Source organism: Triticum aestivum, chromosome 1A (genome assembly GCF_018294505.1).
Source record: "Triticum aestivum cultivar Chinese Spring chromosome 1A, IWGSC CS RefSeq v2.1, whole genome shotgun sequence".
NCBI classification, from domain to species: domain Eukaryota; kingdom Viridiplantae; phylum Streptophyta; class Magnoliopsida; order Poales; family Poaceae; genus Triticum; species Triticum aestivum.
The window spans coordinates 116,026,602-116,053,323 of NC_057794.1; the positions used below are offsets into that span (position 1 = coordinate 116,026,602).

Below are 26,722 nucleotides of genomic sequence, written 5' to 3' on the forward strand. Positions count from 1 at the left end.
AATGTTTTCTTAGTATTCAACACACTCAAAAGAAAGTTTCACAAATTCTTGAATACCAAGCATATTATTATTAAGCAAATTACCATGCTATTAAGAGACTCTCAAAATAATTTAAGTGAAGCATGAGAGATCAATAGTTTCTTTAAAACAAATCCACCACCGTGCTCTAAAAGATCTAAGTGAAGCACATAGAGCAAAATTATAACGCTCAAAAGATATAAGTGAAGCACATAGAGCAAAACTACTTAGCTCAAAAGATATAAGTGAAGCACATAGAGCAAAACTACTTAGCTCAAAAGATATAAGTGAAGCACATAGAGTATTCTATCAAATTTTAATTCATGTATGGCTCTCTCAAAAGGTGTGTACAACAAGGATGATTGTGGCATACTAAGACACAAAAACACAAATAATACAAGACGCTCCAAGCAAAACACATATCATGTTGGTGAATAAAAAGATAGCTCCAAGTAAATTACCGATGGAAGTGGATGAAAGAGGGGATGCCTTCTGGGGCATCCCCAAGCTTTGACTTTTTGGTGTCCTTGGATTATCTTGGGGGTGCCATGGGCATCCCCAAGCTTAGGCTCTTGCCACTCCTTGTTCCATGGTCCATCAAAAGAATTCACCCAAAACTTGAAAACTTCACAACACAAACTCAAAACAGAAAACTCATGAGCTCCGTTAGCGAAAGAAAAAAAAAAGACCACTTCAAGGTACTGTAATGAACTCATTCTTTATTTATATTGGTGTTAAACCTACTCTATTTTACTAGCCATAGATTCATCAAAATAAGCAAACAACACACGAAAAACAGAATCTGTCAAAAACAGAACAATCTGTAGTAATCTGTAGCTAGCGCAAGATCTGAAACCCCAAAAATTCTAAAATAAATTGCTGGACGTGAGGAATTTATCTATTAATCATCTGCAAAAATAATTAACTAAATATCACTCTTCAAATAAAAATGACAGCAGTTCTCGTGAGCGCTAAAGTTTCTGTTTTTTACAGCAAGTTCAACAAGACTTTCCCCAAGTCTTCCCAACGGTTCTACTTGGTACAAACACTAATTAAACACAAAAAATACAACCAAAACAGAGGCTAAATAATTTATTTATTACTAAGCAGGAGCAAAAATCAAGGAATAAAAATAAAATTGGGTTGCCTCCCAACAAGCGCTATCGTTTAACGCCCCTAGCTAGGCATAAAAGCGAGGATAGATCTAGGTATTGCCATAGTTATAAGATAGATCGGTGAAGCTCATTTCATATTCTCTATGTTCAGCAGCAAGTTTTCTTTGAGGCAAGCAAAAGTAATCAAAAGGGCTAAATTTAATAGGACAGAAGTCCCGAAGATCAATTTTAGGAGGTATAGGTTCCTCTTTCGGCCCTTCGTATTGTACAACCAATTCATCATTATAAGCATTCTTTTGACAGAACTTTGTGAGTCTAGACTCAAGAGAGTATCCTAGCTCATTATTTCGAATAGCCAAATCATCATTAAGTTCAGAGATTCTATCAATTAAAATATTGGTTGGCACCTTTTTTCTGAGGTTTTCATTAAAAGTAACATAGTCAGGAGATTGAAAGCGCATAATTTCTTCTTGATCGAAGAGGATAGATTCTATGGGAGGACGACCAGCGTCCACCCTATAGTGCGCAAAGATTTATTTGGCTTCTTTTATTATAAATCTGAATTCATGAGCCAAAAAGATAGTAGCGGCATGCTTAATAGAGGAATGCTCGATATTAGAAAATTCTAGGAAAACTCTTTGTATAGATGGGTGCATATGCATAAATTGCCTTTCAAGTTCAACGATAAGCATGGCAATAGCGTCCGCGAGACTACTAGTTCTATGGAGAATAGAACCGCCCATAGAGGGCAAAGCACCGACACAAGTAAAGAAATCTTGAATAACTCCTTTTCCAATAATATTACCACTACCGATTCGAAATCTTTTTGTATGGTAGGTAGGGGGTTCTTCAGCAGGAGCATCAGAATTTTCCATGATATTGTTATCGCCCATATTGGCGATAACTTCCCCAATTTCAGACATAACGACAAGCAAGCAAACTAGCACACGAGCAAACAAGAGCAAACGGGCAAAAGAGGCAAATAGAGAGGGAGGATAGAGAGAGAGGGCGAATAAAACGGCAAGGGTGAATTGGGGGGAGAGGAAAATGAGAGGCAAATGGCAAATAATGTAATGCGAGAGATAGGGATTGTGATGGGTACTTGGTATGTTGACTTTTTGCGTAGACTCCCCGGCAACGGCGCCAGAAATCCTTCTTGCTACGTCTTGAGCTTGCGTTGGTTTTCCCCGAAGAGGAAGGGATGATGCAGCAGAGTAGCGTAAGTATTTCCCTCCGTTTTTGAGAACCAAGGTATCAATCCAGTAGGAGGCCACGCTCAAGTCCCTCGTACCTGCACAAAACGATAGTTACTTGCAACCAACGCGATTAGGGGTTGTCAATCCCTTCACGGTCACTTACGAGAGTGAGATCTGATAGATATAATATTTTTGGTATTTTTGGTATAAAGATGCAAAGTAAAAAGTAAAGGCAAAGTAAAAAAGCAAAGCAAGATTAAAGTGATGGAGATTGATATGATGAGAATAGACCCGGGGGCCATAGGTTTCACTAGTGGCTTCTCTCAAGAGCATAAGTATTCTACGGTGGGTGAACAAATTACTGTTGAGCAATTGATAGAATTGAGCATAGTTATGAGAATATCTAGGCGTGATCATGTACATAGGCATCACGTCCGTGACAAGTAGACCGAAACGATTCTGCATCTACTACTATTACTCCACTCATCGACCGCTATCCAGCATGCATCTAGAGTATTAAGTTAAAAACAGAGTAACGCCTTAAGCAAGATGACATGATGTAGAGAGATAAATTCATGCAATATGAAATTAACCCCATCTTGTCATCCTCGATGGCAACGATACAATACGTGCCTTGCTCCCCCTCTGTCACTGGGTAAGGACACCGCAAGATCGAACCCAAAGCTAAGCACTTATCCCATGGCAATAACTACCAATCTAGTTGGCCAAACCAAATGGATAATTCGAAGAGACTTGCAAAGATAACCAATCATACATAAAAGAATTCAGAGAAGATTCAAATATTATTCATAGATAGACTTGATCATAAACCCACAATTCATCGGTCTCAACAAACACACCGCAAAAAGAAGATTACATCGAATAGATCTCCACAAGAGAGGGGGAGAACTTTGTATTGAGATTCAAAGAGAGAGAAGAAGACATCTAGCTACTAACTATGGACCCGAAGGTCTGAGGTAAACTACTCACACTTCATCGGAGGAGCTAGGATGATGTAGAAGCCCTCCGTGATGACGGCCCTCTTCCGGCGGAGCTCTGGAACAGGCCCCAAGATGGGATCTCGTGGATACAGAAAGTTGCGGCGGTGGAATTAGGTTTTTGGCTCCTCTTTTGATCGTTTGGGGGTACATTTGTATATATAGGAGGAAGAAGTACGCCGGAGGAGCACCGAGGGGCCCACGAGGCAGGGGGCGCGTCCCCACCCTCGTGACCGCCTCTTTTGTTCCTTGGAGCAGGGTCCAAGTCTCCTGGATCACGTTCGGTGAGAAAATCATGTTCCCGAAGGTTTTATTTCGTTTGGACTCCGTTTGATATTCCGTTTCTTCGAAACACTGAAATAGGCAAAAAAAAAGCAATTCTGGGCTGGGCCTCCGGTTAATAGGTTAGTCCCAAAAATAATATAAAAGTGGAAAATAAAGCCCAATATAGTCCAAAACAGTAGATAATATAGCATGGAGCAATCAAAAATTATAGATACGTTGGAGACGTATCACGGGGCGATGCGGCAGCAGGCACGGCGAGGTCGCGGGAAGCAGCGGCAGCGGCGCAGCAAGGCGCACGCGGGGAAGGGCGCGGCCTGAGCGAGCGCGGCGAGGGGGGGGGGGACACGGGCGCGGACCGCCACCGGTGAACGAGCAGCAGTGGGCAGCACGACAACAGGTGGCCGAGGCAGACGGGCACGGCGGCGCGGACGCGCGGACGCGAGGCGTCCTGGTCAGGGGGAGAAGAGGGGAGGCGGAGGCCGATGGCCTCACCAGCGTTGTAGGGGCATGGGTCGGCGAGGCTCGATGGAGCTCGTCGAGGAGGAGGATGGGGACGACGCGCGGCGATGGATGATGGCTCCGGGCGGCGAGGCGGTCGAGGATGGCGCGGTGAAGTGGCGGGGCGGCGTGCGTCGACGACGGGTGGCTGAGGCGGAGGCGGCAAGCGACGGGGTCGGGGCGGCTCTAGGCTCGAGATCGTCTGGCGAGGAGGGGGACGGGGCGGCGATGAGCGTTGGCTCCTCTTCCCGATCCAGATCAGGATCGAGAGGCAGACGAGGGAGGAGAGTGCGATGTGGGGGGAGTGGGGGAAGTGGGATGGATCGAGGGTTAGGGTTCGGTTGCTCTGGGGAATAAGTGGGGAGTGGGGGTGGGCTGTTTGGGCCGGCCTGGTGGCCAGTTGGGCTGGTTGGCTCGGTGAGGGGGGGTCCTTTCTTTTGTTTTGTTTTTCTTACTTTTTATATATTTTACTTTTTCTATTATAGTTTTGTATCCTATTATTTTAGTTTTAGTAAAAATATATACTTAGTATGTAAATTAGTATCTCAACTTAGTCCACACTCAAAAAGTCCAGTCTTCAATAAATTAGTTTGACATTTTATTAATTACAAAAGGTATTTAAATAATTGTTTTTGCTAGTGTTTTATTCATCTCATATTATTTAAACATTTTATAAAGGTGTGGTTTCTCCACCATAATTATTTATGCAATATTTGGTTCACTCCAAACATTTTAATTTTAGTATTTGAAAACTTTTATTGTTTGCTTGATTTTGGATTTGAATTAGAATCGGTTTCGAACTAACGTGAGATTAGCAACAGTAATCGAAGTGACGTGGCATCATTACTAGAGAATTACTGTAGCTTAAATATCCGGGCATCACACCGCCCCTTCCTCTCCTCTCCCGCGATGGCTCCGCCTCGCCCACCGCCGCGCCGTCCTTTGACCCCCGTCGACCAGCGCATCACCAGCATCCAGGAGCGCTGGCTGGCTGGGCTCCAGAACTCGGGCCGGGACCTGGCATCGGTGCTGCGAGCACCGTCCCCCATCTGCTGCCGGCCACCACGAGCGTCGGCCAATGCAGTGTCGGCTGTTCCTGCTCCACCGCCAATTCCGGGCCTCGTGGTCCTGGGCTCAGCGCCGGCGCCGTCCACAGAGCCGCCGCTTCTTGGGACCCCATTGGGCAGGTGGTTTTCTTGACCCCCGTCCAAGGGTTTTCTCCTATCGACGGGCAGTCCTCCTCGACCTCCGGCGTGGAGATGAGCATGGGGCCGATGCCGTAGGCCGTCGCCAGGGCCGGCTCCTCCTCTGCTCCGCCACCTCTCTCCTTCCCGCCGGGGTTTTCACCGCGGCCTTGGTTCGCTGTGACTGTGCGTGCTTTGGTGAGTCAAACGCCCTCAATGCTTGCTCGTATATGTAGATTAGGGGTTTATTTCTTATGCATGTTCTAGTAGTTAGTGGATTCGATAGGATTCGAGTAGTTTCGTTTGGATGTGATCCCAATCGAATCCAATCGGACTGATCTGTTCTTGTTTCGTACAGTGTGTGTCCTAGGATAATTTTCTTATGCTACTGCTGGTGTGTCCTATGGTCTGTGTTCATGCTAGTAGTTGTGTTCATGCTAGAATCCCCAATGGTAGTGTGCTTTGCTAGGATCTGTGTTCATGGTATGGTCTTGCTAGGATCTGTGTTCATGCAAATGGCATGTTCATGTTGTTGTTCATGTTGCTACATACATGTTCAAGCTAGGGTTTGTGTTGATTGTTATACGTGCATGTAGTAGGATCATTTTAGGATGCTGCCAAATGTGCATGGGTGCACATGGGTGCTATTCAGGGGCGGGCCCAGTATAATTCAAGGGTATTCAGTTGAATACCCATTATATTTGGCAAATAAATTCTATATATATATAGTGTATTTCATGTGTACACAAGGGAAAACAAAAATAGATTCAGGAAATAAAGGCCAGCTAAGGATTTCAGCCCGAAAACAAGGCTAGCCCACTTCTCTCCTCACCACCCCGACATGGCCCAAATCGCTGCGGCAAGATGCAGAGCCCGCACGCGCTTTGCTAATGAGGCATATCGCACGAGACGAACCAGCGCTTCCCAATTCTGTTCGCACTCGTGGGATCGTGGGTAGGGCATGGCGGCAGGGCTGACCGTCATCCCCTTAACGCACGCGCGCACGGCGGCACAGGCAGGCGGGCGGCATCGATGAAAGCATCTGACGGCACCCATCCCTTATTCCCTCAACCCTCGCAGCTTCGCTTCATCTTTAATCCATCTCGTCAGTTGGCAGCATCAGGCATCACCGCATCGAAGGCTCTAGGTTTCCTTCCAAAGTCACAAATTCAGTCGTTCAAGATTTGATTGATAATTTGATGTGTTCGTGTTTCTAAACATATTGACCGTCTGTCTGTTAAAATTTTGATCTGCAGATGTCAGCGCGTGGTCGTCTGCTTCAGTTGTCTAGCATTGACTTACACCGGTAAGTTAACTTGGTTAGTTGGATTTCTATTTCAGTATTTTAAAACTACAAAATTGTTTGAAATGAATTATGAATTTTTTAGACATGATAATTCGCAATTTTCCACATGAATTACAATGTGGGAATGTTTAAAAATTGGGGAATTATTACAACAAGCATTATTAATAAAAAAATAGTTCTCCTATAGTTTGTAAGTTTTTTCTAATCATTTTCTATTTCCTATCTTTTGTACTCCTATATGTTAAGATGTTGTCACTTTGATATGTTGACTTATTAGTCTTTCTATCCTTTGAACAGTTTCAAAGTATGACCAGTTTTACGATTCTATTACATTATGTTATATCTTTTATATAATATACAGTTAGTATAATATGGTGCCAAAAAATGGTGCTATAATCAATTATATACGCCAAAAAGAAAGATTTATAGGATTAAAATAGGCATTAAAATTTTGAATACAGTCTCTTTAAATCATGGGCCCGCCCCTGGTGTTATTGGCACTTGATGTTGCTATTTTAGATGTTTTCATGCTTAGAATAGTGCACTGATTAGTAGCATTTGCCCAACAGCAAGTGCCATTGATAAGTAGCATTTGGTAAAGAGTTTGTGCACTGATCAGTGGTATTTACTATTGGGTAAATGTCTCTGATCAGTGGCATTTTGCAAAGAGTTTGTGCACTAATACTTATCATCTTACCTGTCAAGATATTGAAGACTGACTGGGATATGGCGGGTGGAGGAGCTCAGGTGCTGGCTGGAGCTGAGGGCGTCGAGGATTTCATCCCCACGAATAGGTGGCTCAGGACGGTGGACCTGCCTGGCAGGATCGCCTTCATGAGTCTGCCTCGTTCAAGGGGACGGTCTCCGAGGCAGGGCCATGAGGAGGGGGCTCGAGAGCCGCTGCGTTTCTACCAGCAGATCAAGGACAACGAGGACCTCGCCATGCTCCTCGTCCCTTGCAGATTGTGGAGGTGATGAACACCTGGTTGGTCATCAAGCGACTCCCGCGCGTGGTCAGGCTGTCGGCGAACAAGCGGTGCGTGTTCTGGGTGCAGGTCCAGAACTTCGAGGGACACATGGTGCTTGGCCGGGGCTGGAACTACTTCTCCTGCCGCCACCGGATCGTCTCCGGCGACCTCGTCGTTGTGCGCATCTCAGGACTCAGACTGAAGATTCAGATCTACAACCACGACTCCTCGGTCATGTGCAGATTTCGTTGCAGCAGGCGCAACTACCTTGGTGACATTGAGCATACTATGTAGTTAAGTTAAGTATAAGGTGTTAGTGTTGAACTCTTATGGTGTGTGCGAGACTTATGAGTACTTGTGTTGGGAACTTGTTCATATTTTGGCCAGGAGCAGCACCCTGGCGTGGAGCAGGGAAGGAGGATGCCCCTGCTGTTAATTTAGATTTATGCTATGTAGTTAAGTAGTTTGCTGTCATTTTCTTGTTTTCTTTGTTTGATTTCATTTGGTTGCTTGTTTTGTTTGATCTCATGTATGCTTGTTGTTGTGCTGATCATGTGATGGTAAGGTCATCACATTTGAATAGGGTGAGTAGAACACAAACGCTGTTACAACCAAACAACTAAAGTTTTCATCTGTTCACACTCTAAGCACAAAAACGATAACCAAACAGTAAAAGTAAGTGCCCCTTAATGCGATGCATGCAACCAAACAGATTGCATCTACTGCGTATAAAACTACATTTTAAAAACCAAACTGATTGAAGATGGACGTACAATGCAACTACTTGCAAACTGCAACTAAACACGCCCTATCATGAATGAGGAGTTGCGTCCTCTCCTCAGCCTTCGGGGCGCCCGTAGGAAGCTGGACTGAATATTTGTTTCTAAAAAAAAACTGGACTGAATATTTAACTCGGCCGGGGGGCCGATATCATTGTATTACTGGGCCAAGCAATGGGCCAGCATCAGCTAGCCAAGTCCAGTAAGCATCAGCAAATCTGACGTACCCCATTCGTGCCCCGTCTCCACTCCCGCTGCCGACTCCGGCGACCACCATGGCCACTCGCCGGAGCCCCGCCACCACCCACCACCGCCTTCTCCTACTCCTCCTACCCTTGCTGCTAATCGGCTCGTTCCTCCTCCCCCTCTCGTCCGCCTACCGCCCCGGCGACATCATCCCCATGCTCCGCTCCGGCCAGTACCACGGCGTAATCAGATCGAACCATGCCCTTACTCAGAGCTAGATGCTCCGGAGCGAATTCGTCCGTTCCATCTCGTCTGACCCGTGCGGTTCTTATTGCAGTCGAGGTCGGTGTGGTTCGACGTCATCGGCCGCCACTGCCCGGTCTTCGCGGTCAACCGGGAGGTGAGGGTTTCTCGGAACTGCTCTACGGTTCGATCTTTGGGGATTTGCGTGTGGGGCGTATCGGTGATTTGGTTCTCTCGTTCGTGCAGGTGCTGATGCCGATCCCCAAACCCACAGGGTTCACCGGTGCGGATCCGTATAAGATGTAAGATTTAGATCTCCTAGCTTAAACTTGTCCTCAAGAATTTTTTGACACTGCTATCCTCCAACGTTCGAGGCAAATTGCTTGTGTGAATCAGTCAAATTGGCTAATTGGTTTCAAGACTACAAGATGCTGGATTTTCCAGGGTGGGTAGAGGGTTAGCCTAATGTTATAGGTGCACTGTGAATGAATGATGACTGTTGTAATTCGTAATGTAGTTTTCTGTAGAATATTCATACATCCATGCCATGAGACATTTGATTCCGCAAGTGCAAATTGGTATAACATTAAATTCAATACGATCATTTCACGAAAGATGTAAGTTTGCAAATCTGAATTGGTGATATACTAGCACTACTATGGCTCCTGATTTATGTTTATACATTCTGTGATCCAGAAGGTTTTGTGGTATGCAAAATTTATGCTATCTCAAGGTACTTGTTTGGTTAAAACATATTGAACTTAGACTCAGTAATGATGAAGTCACGGAAATTCGTAAGGTTGCTGGCATGCATGGTAAATTTTGTAAATAGTATGATAGTTGTACCGTATCTGTGTTTTGTGAATGATCTGTTTGCAGAGATGTGTCTGTCTTACATGGTCCTTCCTATGCAGAACATTTCAGATTGGACACGAAAAGTTCCATGTTCCTTGGCTTTATGTTATTAATCGCAAAAGCTCTGAAGTTCCACTGATTGATTTCCATTTAGTGAGTCCCCTGTTAACTGTTATATATGTAATTTCAGGGGAATACTTTCTTTCTGCTTATAATTATCTACCTTTGATTATACAGAAATACACTGGAAACGATTTGCTTGGTGTTACGGCTAAAGTAGTCGACATGCCTCACCATTGTATGTAATGCTATCGCCTCTCCTCACAATATATCCTTTTCTGTGTATTTTAGAAGTTTATATCCCTAGCATCTGTAGCGATGTATTTATTGTCATGTAAGGAAGTACCATGCATATGCATTCAAGTTGGATTGTTTGACCAAGTTTTTAATGCTAGACCATGTATTATGTATACATATGTTTCTCGGAGTTTCTGTTTCCAAAAACCTAAGGGTTTCCTGTGATAGCATGAATTGTTTGACAAGATTAATCTGTTGTTGCTGCTGTTGTATCATGCATCTTGTTGTTGTTGCTGTATCTGTTTGTTCTTTCTTGTGATCCATTATGAGCATGTTGTCCAGTCAGAGTGTAGTGCCTTATCCTAAGTGTTGCTAAGGGTTCAAGAGAAACTGCAAATATTTGTTTTGCTTTAGTCAAGTAGTCAACTTCTTTTACCATGTAGTAAAATAGTGGTGTGCTATTGAAGCAGCCTTTGTATGAGCATCAACAAGATACTCATGACTTCCTCTAAATCCATCTATGGGTATTATTGGCCTGCTGCAATGACATTATGCCCTGTTGGAAGGCACATTTGCTATAGACTATAGACTATTTATGTTCTAGGATAGATGAACTAATATTAAGTGTAAGTTTTCCTCTCTCTTTTTTACCATGCAGTAAAATGTATAATCACTATGTGTGTTTTTTCCTTTAAGTTTCTGAATTGGGTAGCCTAGTTGCTAACCCATCTGTGTTTCATTGGGGGCAGTTGTGGAACTTCATCCTGACATAAAGAAGGATTTCTGGGATCAACAGAATTGGCCAAAATATGTACTTGTTAGTTATACATGGTAAAAACTTATCTGGCCTTGTTTGCATTGATAAAATTTTGTTTCCAAGTACTAGTTTGAGAAAACTTTGAAGCGTGACATTACGACCAAATAATTCTTCTGTACAGGGAGGAACAATCAGAGATAAATGTTACTGCAGGATTCTATGTGTTATTTGGATCTGGTGAGTTAATCCCCCAAACCAAAAAATAAAAAATGTTTCATCATGCCATCTTCCACATAATAATCCCTTTCACATTTGTACTCTAAAAATGTTTTCACCGTGGTATTACAGGCCTTGTTCTTTCCTTCATCCTTGCAATCTATGTATTGCAATCATCTCAAGATAAGTTAACAAGGTATGATTATTCACATTTTCTTTTAGTTTCAAAATATAGGCTGATAATGTTGCCATGTTCTTGGTGAAATGAAAGTAACCAATATAAGAGATTGATACAATGACATTCTGCTGTCCTTGCAATCCAGCATGCTTAACTTTTTTTAGGGAGATGCTTTGTGACGCCCCCGATTTGACCGTACACTAATCATGCACGCAAATGTGTACGATCATGATCAGGGACTCACGGGAAGATATCACAACACAACTCTAGAACATAAATAAGTCATACAAGCATCATAATACAAGCCAGGGGCCTCGAGGGCTCGAATACAAGTGCTCGATCATAGACGAGTCAGCGGAAGCAACAATATCTGAGTACAGATATAAGTTAAACAAGTTGCCATAAGATGGCTAGCACAAATTGGGATACAGATCGAAAGAGGCGCAGGCCTCCTGCCTGGGATCCTCCTAACTACTCTTGGTCGTCGTCAGCGGCTTGCACGTAGTAGTAGGCACCTCCAGTGTAGTAGTCGTCGTCGACGGTGGCGTCAGGCTCCTGGACTCCAGCATCTGGTTGCTACAACCAGAAAGAAAGGAAAGGGGGAAAAAAGGGGGAGAAAGCAACCGTGAGTACTCATCCAAAGTATTCGCAAGCAAGGAACTACACTACATATGCATGGGTATATGTGTAAGGAGGCCATATCGGTGGACTGAACTGCAGAATGCCAGAATAAGAGGGGGATAGCTAGTCCTATCGAAGACTACGCTTCTGGCAGCCTCCGTCTCGCAGCACGTAGAAGAGAGTAGATTGAAGTCCTCCAAGTAGCATCTTCAAGTAGCATCTCCAAGTAGCCTCTCCAGTAGCATCGCATAGCATAATCCTACCCGGCGATCCTCCCCTCGTCGCCCTGTGGAAAAGCGATCACCGGGTTGTATCTGGCACTTGGAAGGGTGTGTTTTATTAAGTATCCGGTTCTAGTTGTCATAAGGTCAAGGTACAACTCCAAGTCGTCCTGTTACCGAAGATCACGGCTATTCGAATAGATTAACTTCCCTGCAGGGGTGCACCACATAACCCAACACGCTCGATCCCATTTGGCCGGACACACTTTTCTGGGTCATGCCCGGCCTCGGAAGATCAACACGTCGCAGCCCCACCTAGGCACAACAGAGAGGCCAGCACGCCGGTCTAAACCTAAGCGCGCAGGGGTCTGGGCCCATCGCCCTGAGCACACCTGCACGTTGCGTGGGCGGCCGAAAGCAGACCTAGCCTAGTGGCGTTCCAGTCCAATTCGGCGCGCGTCGCTCAGTCGCTGACGTCATGAAGTGCTTCGGCTGATACCACGACGCCGAGTGCCCATATTTTCCCACGTAGTTGGTTAGTGCGTATAGGCTCGTAGCCAACTCAGATCAAATACCAAGATCTCGTTAAGCGCGTTAAGTATCCGCGAACGCCGAACAGGGCCAGGCCCACCTCTCTCCTAGGCGGTCTCAACCTGCCCTGTCGCTCCGCCACAAAGATCCACTCGCGGGTGCTCCACCAGCCGACCCGACTTTAGTCTCCACATGTATCATGTATAAAGTATATAGTATATACCCGTGATCACCTCCCGAGTGATCACGGCCCGATAGTATAGCACGGCAGACGGACAAGAATGTAGGGCCACAGATGAATATACTAGCATCCTATACTAAGCATATAGGACTACAGGTAAAGGTAACAACAGTAGTAACAAGGCCAGGCTATGCATCAGAATAGGTATAACAGAAAGCAGTAACATGCTACACTACTCTAATGCAAGCAGTATAGAGTAGAATAGGCGATATCTGGTGATCAAGGGGGGGCTTGCCTGGTTGCTCTGGCAAGAGAGAGGGGTCGTCAACTCCGTAGTCGAACTGGGCAGCAGCAGCGTCGGTCTCGTAGTCTACCGGAGAGAAGAGGGGGAAGAAACAATGAATACCATGTAAACAGATGCATATCGATGCATGACATGACAAGTAACGATGCTAGGCGTGACCTGACGTGGTATGAGGTGATGCCGGTTAAGGGGGGAAACATCCGGGAAAATATCCCCGGTGTTTCGTGTTTTTGGGCAGAGGAGCCGGAGGGGGAAAGTTGCGGGTTCGATAGGTTAGGGGTGTGTGGCGGACGAACGGACTGCGTATCCGGATTCGTCTCGTCGTTTTGAGCAACTTTCATGTACAAAGTATTTTCATCCGAGCTACGGATTATTTTATATTAATTGTTAAAGTTTTTAAATCATTTTCTAGAAATTAGCATAATTAAATTAATTTAGAAATTGCAATTATGATGTCAGCATGACATCAGCATGATGTCAGCAGGACCAAAGGTTGACTAGGTCAACCCTGCATGTGGGTCCCGTATGTCATAGGTACAATAACCTAATTAATCTATTATAATTAGTTTAATTAGTTAATTAGGTACCTAATGTTTAATTAGTTTAATTAAACAGGATTGGTTAAGTTAATTAAGTCAATTAATTAATTAACATTTTATTTACTTATTATTTATCTATTTATTTTTAAGTTCTTTTTTTATCGTTCTGGGGCGGGGCCCGCTTGTCATAGGCCCCTGGGGACCTAGCGGGTCGGGCGTGCTACGGGCGTGCGAGCGCAGGGGCGCTAGCGGGGCTATTGGGGCCACCGGTCAGCGATCCAGCGGGTGGCCCCGGGCGGTGCCACGTAGGTAGGTGCCGGAGAGAGCTCCGGCAAGCCTCTCCCGCGGCGGCACTTCACCGGAGATGGCCGGAAACGCGGTAAAGGGGGTCTCTGGGCCTGTGGTTTGGACCTACGGGTGCGGTCCGGCATCGTGCACGTGATGGTGACGACGGCCGACGCCGAGGACGACCGGAGCATCGCCGGCTTTGAGCGAGGCGGATGGCCAGTGCGGGCGACGAAGCGCTGGCTAGCGCGGAGCTGCAGCGCGGGGCGAGGAGCAGCGCAGCACGGGGCGACGAGCACTCGCGCCTGGGCACGCGCGGGGCGCGTCCAGGGTGCGGCCGAAGGGCGCGGGCACGACCATGGTGAGGTGAGTGAGGTACAGAAAGGAGCCCGGACGCGGGGGGTTTTAACGACGGGAGTAGAGAGGGGGAGTAGGGGAGGCGGCGGCTCACAGGGGCCGGACGGGGAGGGCAGCGGGCTTGGGCTAGATGGAACGGCGCCGGCGAGGAGGCGTGGTCGAGGCGGCGTGTCTTGATGCGGGCCATCGGGGGTCGAGGTGGTCGATGGGGACGACGGCGTCGGGGGAGGCAGACCGGCGAGGAGGCGTGGTCGAGGCGGCGTGAGGAGACGAGGAGGCGGCGGATTCGTGGCGGCGCAGGGCTCCAGCGATGTGGTCCTCCCGGCGGCGTCAGGGGACAACGCCAGGCGGCTGCGGCCATGGGCGCGCAGGGAACGAGCGCGGGGGGGGGGGGGGGGGGGAGGAGGCGTGCGGGGACGGGCGACGGGGTCAGGCCTCTCCCCGATCCAGATGGGATCGAGAGGAGAGGGGGGGGGAGAGGGAGTGGCGTCGTGGGGAGGGGAAGTGGGTGACGGGGTGGTTAGGGTTTCGGGGGGGAATGGATAAGGGGAGGGAGGTGGCCGGTTGGGCCTGCGCCCGAATGGGCCGGCCAACTAGGCCAGTAGGCCGTGGGAGGGGGTTCCCTCTTTTTGTTTTGTTTTGTTAGTTTCTTTCTTTTATTTATTTTCCTTTTCTGTTTTTATTTATTTTAAAATACTTAGGCAGTTTATAAAATTGTGTTTATTACACCATATTGACTTATGTAAAATATGGCATCTCCCGAACACTTTTGTTTTAAATTTTGAAAAACTTTTATTGTTTGCTTTGATTTTGAAATTTGAATTCGAACGGGATTGAATCATCGCGAGGTTTACAACAGTAAGAGTGGTGATGAGGCATCATTAGCAGAGGTTACTGTAGCTTGATTATCCGGGCGTCATATGCTTAACTTATCTGGACACCGCTTTAGTCATAGTTAGCTAGGTTGTTTAGTTGTGTGTGTGCCCATTGATATCCTTTCATGCCCATCATTCAAATTGGAAGGAAATGTGTTATTGACACCGACACCATTCTGCTTTGTAGGTTTGTGCGAGAAGCGGTTTCTGATAGCAGTCTACCTGAAGGAGGGGTTGCAAAGGTTGAGTGATGTTTCCACAAGGGGCTGTTGAATTATCGACAAATGTCCACTTATGGAAACACCGACAAAGACATTGTGAACTCAAGCTTTCTTGGGAGCGTGGACAATAGCATGCATCTGAAGAACCGGTGAACCATTTGGTATGCATGCATTGTACGGAACTGACAGTTACAACATGGCGAGTTAAATGAGAGATGGATTATAGGTTTTTCCTTGGTATAACAGAACATTTAGCAAACTGAAGTATGTGCAGTTGCTAGCTCATTACAGTTTTGGTATATGACCTGTGTGATTTCAATGTTGCAAGAATTTGTCTTCTACATCTACATTTTGATATAAAAACAGGCACCGTGTACACCTCTACAGATCACAAGATTGGTGCAAATGTTTCATTGCTTCATCTGTGAAACACCGATTCCTCCTTGAACTGTAGCTGTTTGTGTTGTTACATGGAAATGAACCTGGTTATTTTTAACTCCTTAAACTGAAATGTACATCACTTGCATTACTATGGTCCAAGGTAAATCTGAAAGTACAGTTACAAACTTGAACCTATAAATACTTTAAAGTCTTGCACAATTCTTGACCTCGGGACCTTTGGTACAAAAAGAATGGAGTCTATCTGCAGACCAGTGTCCCAACGTGAAGTTACAGTGAGAAGATTTGGACCATATCCAGATACAATTTTACAATATCTGCTATCTAGTTTCATGGTCGATCTGCAATTTTGGAAGGTAAAACCCTCCAAAGAATCAGATCATTTTAATTGTAACTGAAATGTCCATTGCTTCATTACTTGGGTTGGAAAGTTGGCTTCCAACCCTACTATCTGCCTACTAAATTGAATCCTGTATAATGCCATCCGCCGTCTAAGAGACAAAATTCTCACGCCCTTGAGTACTTTGAGCTCCACATCGGTACCTTCAAAGGCTCATCGTCATCACCTCCATTTTCAACTTTGCTCAAAGAATCAGAGATCAAAGGTGCCGAGTCACCTTCTTTTGACTGCAATATAGAGAACGCATAGGGATTTATAAACAAGAAATAAAAGTAATGAAGCTAAAGAACCACAGGAGAATTGTTGCAAATAAAATATTAAATATTTACAAGGCATGAGATTTGAAAAGCAAGGTACCTGCTGTGCGGAGACATCGGTATTTTTTGGTTGAGTCTCTGTTGAGCAGAAGTATGAATATAGTACCATCCCAACAACCGCAATTAGGATGCCAAGTATGTTTCTCCAGCTAAACGGATCATGAAGCAAAACGTAGCCGAAGGTCAAAACTAGGCATGTTTTAAGATGGCCCAGGACTTGGTAAGTAACAGGAGATGTCTTTCCGATCACAAGAAAGGTGCTGAAGTTTACTGAGACCGATATCAAACACGACAAGACGATGAAAAACTGCACATGGAACAAGAGGAGAATCAGAAACAGATTAACAATGTCAAAAGAAGTTTGCCAAAGCTGCTTCATGACTTACCACAACGTTAGATGTGTAATTGAAAGCAAAGACGTTTTGGTTAGTCAGGAATCCATCAAGGAACGGGCCGATAAGAAACAGTGTCAATGACTGGTAAGGACAAGACTGATATAGCAGCTGGGTTGAAGAAACCTTGAATTTCTTCTGAATAGTGTTTGTCATCTGGTAGCTGGTTAAGGACTACAAGACCACACAACAAAAACGGTGGTAATACGTGAATGTAACAGAGTAGTAATAAACAGTCATCACGTCAAGTGCAAATTCTTCATTCTGGAACCAGATGCAAATTCCACTTTCTGACCAAAAAAGATGCCAGGAAATTTCGATTTGGCCAAGAAAAGGCAAAAGCTGTCATCAAAGGATACGATTTGAGCGATGCAAGTCGTGATAATGGCCAGCAAGGACAGTATGGACCCCACAGCATTGAGTTGCAAATCAGTCATGGTTGCAACACCGACACCCAAAAGAAGCACGGAAAGGGAGATCTGGATAGTCCGGCTGCAGTCAAGTCAGAAAATGTTTAGATGAAGATGGTATGGAAGTAATGAACAGAATGTAAAAAAACACAAACCTGAACTTCTTCCTGAAGAAAAGAGTCTCCAAAATAACAGTGCAGGGGATGATGGCCAGCTTTGTCATCTAGACGTAAAAGGACAATTCAGCACCAGTTAGGTGGATTGATTAGTGCAGAAGGAAGGGTGACATTTAATAGCAATCAATGCTTGTACAAAATGTTCAACTCTAGCCAAAAGCCTTCTTGGTAAAGTTTCTTGCACAAACAAGGTAGATATAATTAACCTGCACCCTAACTCGCCAAGTAACTATTGTCGTACCGCGTAGCGGAAGTAAAGTTTGTTACATTTTTACTGTGATGATGATTTTTACTGTTAATACCAAATGTAGTAAGTGCAGAACTGGAGTGAATTAACTATGGAATCCTGACAATGGTACGAGAATAAATGTAAAAAGATCACATAATGTGCAGTACCTGGTAAAAGCCAACAGAATTGAAACCAAGACTCAGATTGAGGAGCCCAATGGAGATGCCATTGAGTACTCCGAATCCCATGACAGTTCTCGAATCAAAAGCCTTGTGCTCGAAAAACTTCATCCATAGTGCCACATGAAGGGAGCAGAAAGTGACCAGGAGATGCCAGCTCGTCAAGGTGGTAGCTGCAAAACACAATTCCATGTCGTAGGATATCAGTATTAATAATTTCACTGGTATCTCATATTCTCATTCACTCTTCAGCATAAGCAACATTCAGAAATAAGAAATAAAAATGTACCAAGTCAAAGCTAACAAGTTCTTGAACATCACATGTACATACACTCCAGGCAGCACAAACAAACAGAGATACTACTCCCATCTGTCAAGCTACCGAAGCAGCAAGCAACCAGGACATGCTACACAACCTTTTTTTAGCGGTAGCTACACAACTCGTTCGTTACGAAAAATAATCAAAGCTTTCACAGTAAGTACGCTAGCTCCAAGAGACCAGTCACTCTATCATTTTACACTCATGCTCTCCTGATTTCTACAGTATGCTGCGACGAATCACAATATATACAGTAGTTATCAAACACACCAAATTCAATTGGCAGCTACCACATAAGCTGAAAAGCATCTGGTGTTAATAATCTGAACCGAGCATGTGCACAACCGAAGAACGGAGCACGCATAGATAGATCTAGCAAAATCACAGAGCACCAAGCACGAACACGTAACGTAACGAATCAAGAAGCTGGGAAGCAAGAAACAGTTAGATCTCACACCGAAGGTGAAGCCGAGGGAGCTCATGAGGGCCTTGTTGCAGATGACAATGGACACGGAGGACACCACGGAGAGGCCCAGCGCCCCCACCGTCCCCAGCTGGAACTTCTCCCCTCCGACGCCCATCTCCGCTGCCACCACCCTCCAGACAACAGCACCAACAAAAAAGATCAAGCCTTCCCGATCAGACCGACCGGACCACGCCGCCGGGAGCACCTGCAGGCAAGAGAGATGCCATTTCGATCAGCCAATCGAAGCAGCGAGCGCTCTGCCAAGAAACGGACGGGAGGGGTCGAAACATACCGCGCGCCGCGTCGGTGGATCTGGGCGAATCCGGCCGGGGAGCGGGCAATGTCGGGGAGATCTGCGGAGGGGCGGGCGGGCGGGATCGGCGGCGGTGCGGGGATGGGATGGGATTCGCGGTGGCGCTCCTGCCCCTCTTGCTTTGGCCTTGCGAATCAGGGGCGGGGAGGGAGACGAGGTATTTCTATATGGATGGCCGCCTCGTCGGTGAGATTGGCGATTAAAGGAAGCGGCAATTAGGTATGGTTGTCCACGTCGCTTGCCGCATGGGAACTATTGACTCTGCACTGAATACCTGCTGAATTTGCTAAAAACTTCAAACAGGGTCCACCTTCCTCTTGTCTCAATTTGCCAAATTTGCCTTTTTGTAGCCATAGTTGTTGCAAAGTTTTTTTCTTTTTTTTTTCGACGGCTGCCATGTGTACATTCAATCGAGCGTCAAGGTACAACACGCGCCACGCATGCTGTAGAACATACTCGAACCGACGAGAGGGGGCACATGTCCTGGCACAGACAAGAAACACATCTCACGTAATAGAAAATCACAACAAGGTCCCTGGGGAGGGGGCGGTTGCTGCCGTCCTTCATCGCCGCTGAAGGGAGAAGAGACAAGCTCCTTCAGCCAAAGAACTGTCGGTGCTCCGTCACATCAAAGCTTTGAGAATCGATGAAGAAAACTATCGTGAACGAGTAGCACATATCATTGTAACGTGTCGTCCTAGGAACCCCGTCCATCGGATCTACCTTCCCCGCACAATGTCGTCGAGGGACCACTGGATCCCGCCATCATTCCACCCACAAACCCTTCACGAGAGCAGGCAACGCCTCTTTGTAAGCCAACATTGCCGATGGAGGTGTCGAGCACCGGACTACTCCTATACATCTTCTTTGAAGCTCCACAACGACACTAGAGTACACATTACCTCGATAGGCGAGTTGGAGGAAAAAGCTCTAGGTCATCTCTGTCGCCACGTTGACCCCTCTCGGAGAAACATCATCATGGATTCGTCGACGATGGTGGAATCTGGCATGTTGGTCAAGGATTTGGAGACACCTTATTCGGTGGTGTTGTCATCACTACCGAAGCCGAAGATGAACCGATTAAAATCTACCAACGAAGATAACCTACAACTGTAGAAGAACAAACCGGGTGGGGGGTCCCCCCTCCACCCATGATTATGAGGTCATGAACAGAGGGGGTTCATCTAAGTCGACGCGTGAAAATCTGTTGTTGAACGCAAAACATGTGACCCCTCTTTCCTCAGAGGGAAAAGACGATATTTTTCCTACCTAAAGGTCTTTTTTTTTGACGAAAGCTGACGGAGCAGCTTTTCTTTTCAATTATAGGAAGAAAGGTGTTACAGGTATTGTGGCCTGCACAAGTGCTAGGCCGAGAATAGGAACAAAGTAACATCAGACATCATAACAACTATACATAAGTGCCCAAGTCAGTCCGGCTCACGTGGTCTGTCTAGAATCTGCTGAATCCTGTGACGCCCAGCCTGGTTCCATAGCATAAACTCATCCATCATCGAGTTGAACACTCTGCTAACAGTGGACGCCTTGTTTTGGAAAATCCGAGCGTTCCTCTCGCGCCAAGTGAACCACCAGATGGCCACCGCAAGACCACCCCAGCCCCTTGAGTTGGGCAGATTAATGCTCACCACGTTGGACTCCCACCATTCAACGAGGCTGGAGGTTGCCCCTGTCGGTGCAAGTGTTGTGGGAAGGTTGCAGTGGTTCAGCATCAAACTCCATAGTGCTTGGGTGAAGGAGCAGCGTGCCAGGAGGTGATCGGCACACTCGTCCACTGCCCTGCAGAGACAACAGATCGGGTCGTGTGGCCATCCTCTCTTACGTAGGTTGTCCGCTGTAAGGCATTTGCCCAGGATCGCTAGCCAAGCAAAAATTCTACATTTTAGTGGAGCATCTGCTGCCCAAATGTGCCGCTGGCCGGCGAGGCGAATGCACCCCTTGAATTGCACGGCATATGCAGTGGCGGAAGAGTAAGCACCGCTCGGCGTCCATCTCCAGATTACCGAATCCGGAGTTCCCTGCAGTAGGCGCACATCGGCAACCATCTCCCAAAGCCTTGTGAATTGGACAATGGATGTTGGTGCAAGAGGGTGACGCAGGTGTCTAATCCAATGGCCATCATGAAGGGCTTGAGCCACAATGAGGTTCTTGCGAGTGCAGCAAGCAAATAGGTTAGGCCCCGCGCAACTCAGAGCAACCCCATTGAGCCAAGGATCTAACCAGAACTTAATCCTTTCTCCATTTCCAAGGTTGAACTTGACAGATGCGTTGAAGAGGTTGCTAAGATTCTTGTCGATTGTCATGGGTAGGAATGCCCATGGCTTGTCCGGCTCGTTCCAGGATTGCCAAAGCCAGCGAAGGCGTAGAGCTAGGCCTTGAGCTTGCAGGTTGGGGATCCCAAGTCCCCCATAAATCTTCGGCCAGCACACAAGCTTCCAGCTTACCAAGCATTTGCCCCCAACGGCAGCTTCCTTGCTCTCCCAAAGAAAGCCTCTTCGGAGTTTGTCAACAATTTTATGTAGCCAAATCGGTTGTGACAGGGCAATCATTTGGAAAACCACCATCGCAGACAAGATTTGCTTGACAAGTATAAGGCGCCCATCCAGACCCATGAGTCCAAGCTTCCAGCAACGAACTTTAGCCAGTATCTTGTCAATATATTCCTCATAATCAACCATCTTCAGCCTAGAGTCAGAAAGTGGCATTCTGAGGTACTTGCAGGGGAAGTTTTTGCATGCACCCATTGAGGTACCCATAATCAGAGCCAGATCGAAGCCCTCACAGCGAATTGGGGTGAAAGAGCTCTTCTGGAAGTTGGTGTGTAACCCGGTCGCATTGCCAAAGGGTTGCAACAGTTGCTTGATGGATGCAATTTCAGAAGGCTCCGGATTGATGAAGATCACAACATCATCATCATCTGCATAGAGTGAGGTTCGGAAAGGCATGCGAGATCGCCCTATAGGCTTGAGCACCCCGGCCTCGACGGCGGCATTAATGAGGGCAGCAAGGCAGTCCATCACAATGACGAAAAGCAGCGGCGATATAGGGTCTCCCTGCCGGAGACCCTGCTGATGGTGAATTGAGTCCGTGAGAACCCCATTGACAAGCACTCTGGAAGTGGCAGTAGACAACATGATAGAGATCCAGTCACAGAACTTGGTGCCAAAGCCCTTGGCCTCGAGAGCCTGCAACAGCAACTCCCAAGAGACCGAATCGAAAGCCTTTTCAATGTCCAACTTCAACATCATGGCCGGCGTCTTTGATTGTTTGAACATCTTGGCAAGGCACTGAACATACTTAAAATTATCATGAATTGTGCGACCCTTGATGAAGGCACTCTGGCAAGGTTGAACAAGGTCGTTCATCCTACATCTTAATCTCGAGGCAAGGATCTTCATGAAAAGTTTGCTAATGAAGTTGACCAAGCTGATCGGCCTAAAATCTCTAGGGGTTGATGCTTCAGGGCTCTTCGGGAGGAGCACAATGGTGGTTGAATTGAGCAGATGAAGCTTTCTGGCGTTTAGGCACTCGATCTCTCTGATAGCCGCCATGATGTCCAACTTGATCGTGTCCCAACAGCTTTGGAAGAAAAGTGCAGAGAAACCGTCAGGGCCCGAAGACTTGCTCGGGTCAAGGTCGAACAACACAGACTTGACCTCATCTTCTAAGATAGGCCTCTCTAGCTCCGAGAGCTCGGCTGCGGTTATTCCAATATTCTGCAGGTTCAGTGTGCTTGTCCTGACACGTTTGTGCCCAAGAAGTTTCGAGAAGAAAACGAACATGGCCTGATCTTTGCCAACTTGGCTGGTAACTGGCACCCCATCAACAATGAGGCGGTGGATAAAGCTCTTTCTTCTTCTAGTAGTCGCCTTGGCCTGAAAGAATCTCGAAGTTGCATCCCCCTCTCGAATTCGGGTGATCCTGGACCGTTGCCTCCACATAGAGCGTTGCAGCGCAACGATTCCGAGACAATTAACCTTGAGCATCGCCCTGAATTGCCTCTCATCGTCCGATAGCATGCGCTTGTCCATGGCTTGGTCCAGCATAAAAATCAGCTCGCTAGAGACCGCCGCTCTTAAATGCAGATCGCCAATCATACAAGAATTCCATTTACGAAGAGCTCGGCCTGTGGAAATAAGCTTCATGTGCAACCTGGAGCACACATCATTACAATTTGGAATCTTCTGCCAAGACTCAAGAACAGTCTGATGGAACCCCTCCAAGCGGACCCAGTGGTTCTCAAATCTGAATCTTCGAAATGGCTTGAAATCAACATCACATGAAAGGAGCAAGGGACAGTGGTCGGACATCTCGGTAGAAAGTGCTTGTAGCAGACAACTAGGAAACAGAGCATCCCATTCCTCATTAAAGAGAACTCTATCCATCTTGACCATGGTGGCATTTGCCTGCTCGTTGCTCCAAGTATAGCACCGGCCATGTAGGTACAGATCTCGAAGCTGCAACTCATTGATAAAATTTCTAAAAGCAGCCAACAACCTTCTGTTGATGTTCAGGTTATTCTTGTCTGTGGCTCTAGCAATCAAGTTGAAATCCCCTACTAAAATGCAAGGAGCACCGGCAAGCAAACCACTTGACATAGTTAGTTTGAGCTCATCAAGCAGCACTAACTTGGCTTGATCATCTTGTGGACCATAAACATTGATCAGATTGAACTTTGAACCTGACTGAATAAAAGTGCCTTCAGCAGCAATGAAACTAGTAGTAATGATCGGATTACAGAACTTGACCATCGCACTATCCCAAGCCAGAATCAACCCTCCCCTAGTACCAACTGCAGGTGCGAAGAAAAAATCAGAGAACCGGCTCCCACAACACTGCTGGACAACACCCAAATCAACGAAATCTAGCTTTGACTCTTGCAAGCAGAGGACAGATACATTGTTGTTGGAAATAACAGAGTGAACAACAGCACGACGTGCGGGGTTATTTAGCCCACGCACGTTCTAGACAAGGAAGTTGCAATCCATGAGGGAAACTATGCCGACACGCACCGAGGGAGGCAACGGTTAGGCCATGCTTACGACCTTCCTCCCCTGCATCTTGCCTGCCTTGGCAAGCGCGGACAGAGCAGAAATCTGCTCCGGAGAGAGTGGCAGGTCAAAGATCCGGCGGTATTTCTCGAGCTGCTCCTCCACTGATTCGTCTCCTTTTTCTGCTATGGCCAGCCCTCTCTTGGACATCACTAGCTTTTTGGCTATGCGCATGGTGCGGTTTCCGCCGCCGGAGACAGAGGCGCTGCGCCCCTGGAGTCTACGGCTTCTTCTCGAAGCAACCACAGGGGTCTTTTTCGCCCTAGGAACCCGTTGGGCTGGGTGAGAGGTGTCGGAAATATGCCCTAGAGGCAATAATAAATTACTTATTATTACATTTCCTTGTTCATGATAATCGTTCATTATCCATGCTAGAATTGTATTGATAGGAAACTCAGATACATGTGTGGATACATAGACAACACCATGTCCCTAGTAAGCCTCTAGTTGACTAGCTCGTTGATCAATAGATGGTTACAGTTTACTGACCATGGACATTGGATGTCGTTGATAATGGGATCACATCATTAGGAGAATGATGTGATGGACAAGACCCAATCCTAAGCATAGCACTAGATCATGTAGTTCGTATGCTAAAGCTTTTTCTGATGTCAAGTATCATTTCCTTAGACCATGAGATTGTGCAACTCCCGGATACCGTAGGAGTGCTTTGGGTGTACCAAACGTCACAACGTAACTGGGTGACTATAAAGGTGCACTACGGGTATCTTCGAAAGTGTCTGTTGGGTTGGCACGAATCGAGACTGGGATTTGTCACTCCGTGTAAACGGAGAGGTATCTCTGGGCCCACTCAGTAGGACATCATCATAATGTGCACAATGTGATCAAGGAGTTGATCACGGGATGATGTGTTACGGAACGAGTAAAAGAGACTTGCCGGTAACGAGATTGAACAAGGTATCGGGATACCGATGATCGAATCTCGGGCAAGTGTCGTACCGATAGACAAAGGGAATTGTATACGGGATTGATTAAGTCCTTGACATCGTGGTTCATCCGATGAGATCATCGTGGAACATGTGGGAGCCAACATGGGTATCCAGATCCCGCTGTTGGTTATTGACCGGAGAGTCGTCTCGGTCATGTCTGCATGTCTCCCGAACCCGTAGGGTCTACACACTTAAGGTTCAGTGACGCTAGGGTTATAGAGATATTAGTATGCGGTAACCCGAAAGTTGTTCGGAGTCTCGGATGAGATCCCGGACGTCACGAGGGGTTCCGAAATGGTCCGGAGGTAAAGAATTATATATATAGGAAGTGCTATTTCGGCCATCGGGACAAGTTTCGGGGTCACCGGTATTGTACCGGGACCACCGGAAGGGTCCCGGGGGTCCACCGGGTGGGGCCACCTGCCCCGGGGGGGCACATGGGCTGTAGGGGGTGCGCCTTGGCCTACATGGGCCAAGGGCACCAGCCCCTAGAGGCTCATGCGCCAAAGGGACAAGAGGAGGGGAGAGTCCTAAAAGGGGAAGGCACCTCCGAGGTGCCTTGGGGAGGATGGACTCCTCCCCCCTTGGCCGCACCCTTCCTTGGAGGAAGGGGCAAGGCTGCGCCCTCCCCCTCTCCCTTGGCCCTATATATAGTGGGGGGGGGGGGAAGGGAGGGCAACCAACCCAAGCCCTGGCGCCTCCCTCTCCCTCCCATGACACATCTCCCTTCTCCCGCAGTGCTTGGCGAAGCCCTGTTGGAATCTCGCTACTTCCACCACCACGCCGTCGTGCTGCTGGATCTCCATCAACCTCTCCTCCCCCCTTGCTGTATCAAGAAGGAAGAGACGTCGCTGCTCCGTACCTGTGTTGAACGCGGAGGTGCCGTCCGTTCGGCGCTAGGATCATCGGTGATTTGGATCACGACGAGTACGACTCCATCAACCCCGTTCTCTTGAACGCTTCCGCGTGCGATCTACAAGGGTATGTAGATCCACTCCTCCCTTGTTGCTAGATGACTCCATAGATAGATCTTGGTGACACGTAGGAAAATTTTGAATTTATGCTACGTTCCCCATCAAGAGGGAGCAGGCAACAGGCCCGGAGAGATCTGCATCATGTCCAGCTGCATGAAGGCCGACGGGGTGGTAGGCTCGTGCGTGTGGGGTTGGAGCAGATTTGGCCCATCTGGCGCGACGGCAAGCTGGGCCGGCGCCGAAGGGAGCAGTGCGACAGAGCCCGCGTTGCATGGCGATCGCATCTCCACAGCACCCGCAGGGGTCACGTGAGCCTCACGGTCAGAGTTGGCCTGTGCTTCGGTCATATGCATCCCAGGGGTCCCCGGCAGCGACGTCTTGAACATAGCGATGCCTGAAGAGGAAGCCAACAACGGAGCCTCCGAAGTGTCGAGAGCCAGGGCTAGGCTATCGAACATGGCAGTGGTAACCTCGCCTCCGGGGGCAGCAGCAGGGACCAGAACTTCTGATGCATGCACCACAGCAGCGGGTGCAGAGTGCTGAACCAGAACATCACGCAAGGCAGGAGCGCATGCGCCCGCAGACGAGATCTCCAGCGCGGCGCTAGCCGTAACACCGTGCCCCACGGCATGCCTGACAGCGTCATGTACACCCAGCACATCGCTTCCCGTTGGCTCCGTCAGCACGGCCGAGGAAACGCCGTAAGGGCAAGCAACATCGCCCGCTACCCTAGACGGCGGATCCTCAAGATCGGCGGCGGCGATGGTGACGAACCTGCTCCAGCGCTTGACGAGGATGGGGGTGCCTTGAAAATGCACGAAGTCGCGCTCCGCCAGAGAAGCGAACCAACGGCTGTCTGCAAAGCGGACGAAGAACGCCTTCGGATGCATAAGGAAGACCTGTAGCGCGAGATCCGGC

General features: G+C 47.4%; 2 protein-coding genes across 2 annotated transcripts; one reads left to right on the forward strand and one right to left on the reverse strand.

The window, feature by feature from the left end:
- The first annotated feature begins 8,503 nt into the window (after window positions 1-8,503).
- Window positions 8,504-15,608, forward strand: LOC123039901 (uncharacterized). The gene is made up of 9 exons (XM_044462885.1): window positions 8,504-8,775; window positions 8,871-8,933; window positions 9,023-9,078; window positions 9,691-9,784; window positions 9,869-9,929; window positions 10,678-10,759; window positions 10,867-10,922; window positions 11,034-11,097; window positions 15,181-15,608. The coding sequence occupies exons 1-9, from the start codon at window positions 8,623-8,625 to the stop codon at window positions 15,242-15,244; spliced, it is 693 nt and encodes a 230-aa protein (XP_044318820.1). The 5' UTR covers window positions 8,504-8,622; the 3' UTR covers window positions 15,245-15,608.
- A 160-nt stretch (window positions 15,609-15,768) lies between these two features.
- LOC123039890 (UDP-xylose transporter 3) lies at window positions 15,769-18,978 on the reverse strand. The gene is made up of 8 exons (XM_044462880.1): window positions 18,794-18,978; window positions 18,493-18,706; window positions 17,705-17,889; window positions 17,288-17,355; window positions 17,082-17,214; window positions 16,717-16,878; window positions 16,371-16,637; window positions 15,769-16,240 (listed from the first exon to the last, which is right to left on the reverse strand). The coding sequence occupies exons 2-8, from the start codon at window positions 18,614-18,616 to the stop codon at window positions 16,121-16,123; spliced, it is 1,059 nt and encodes a 352-aa protein (XP_044318815.1). The 5' UTR covers window positions 18,617-18,706; window positions 18,794-18,978; the 3' UTR covers window positions 15,769-16,120.
- Between the last annotated feature and the right edge of the window lie 7,744 nt (window positions 18,979-26,722).

What these genes read in the sequence shown, in the direction of transcription:
- LOC123039901 (XM_044462885.1), top strand. Translation starts at nt 8,623, where the DNA reads ATGGCCACTCGCCGGAGCCCCGCCACCACCCACCACCGCCTTCTCCTA. An exon ending in TCTTCGCGGTCAACCGGGAG is followed by an intron (nt 8,934 to 9,022) that starts GTGAGGGTTTCT and finishes TCGTTCGTGCAG; the next exon opens with GTGCTGATGCCGATCCCCAA. An exon ending in CACTGATTGATTTCCATTTA is followed by an intron (nt 9,785 to 9,868) that starts GTGAGTCCCCTG and finishes TTGATTATACAG; the next exon opens with AAATACACTGGAAACGATTT.
- LOC123039890 (XM_044462880.1), bottom strand. Translation starts at nt 18,616, where the DNA reads ATGGGCGTCGGAGGGGAGAAGTTCCAGCTGGGGACGGTGGGGGCGCTG. An exon ending in CTCCCTCGGCTTCACCTTCG is followed by an intron (nt 17,890 to 18,492) that starts GTGTGAGATCTA and finishes TGTGTTTTGCAG; the next exon opens with CTACCACCTTGACGAGCTGG. An exon ending in CGACTTGCATCGCTCAAATC is followed by an intron (nt 16,879 to 17,081) that starts GTATCCTTTGAT and finishes ACCAGCTACCAG; the next exon opens with ATGACAAACACTATTCAGAA.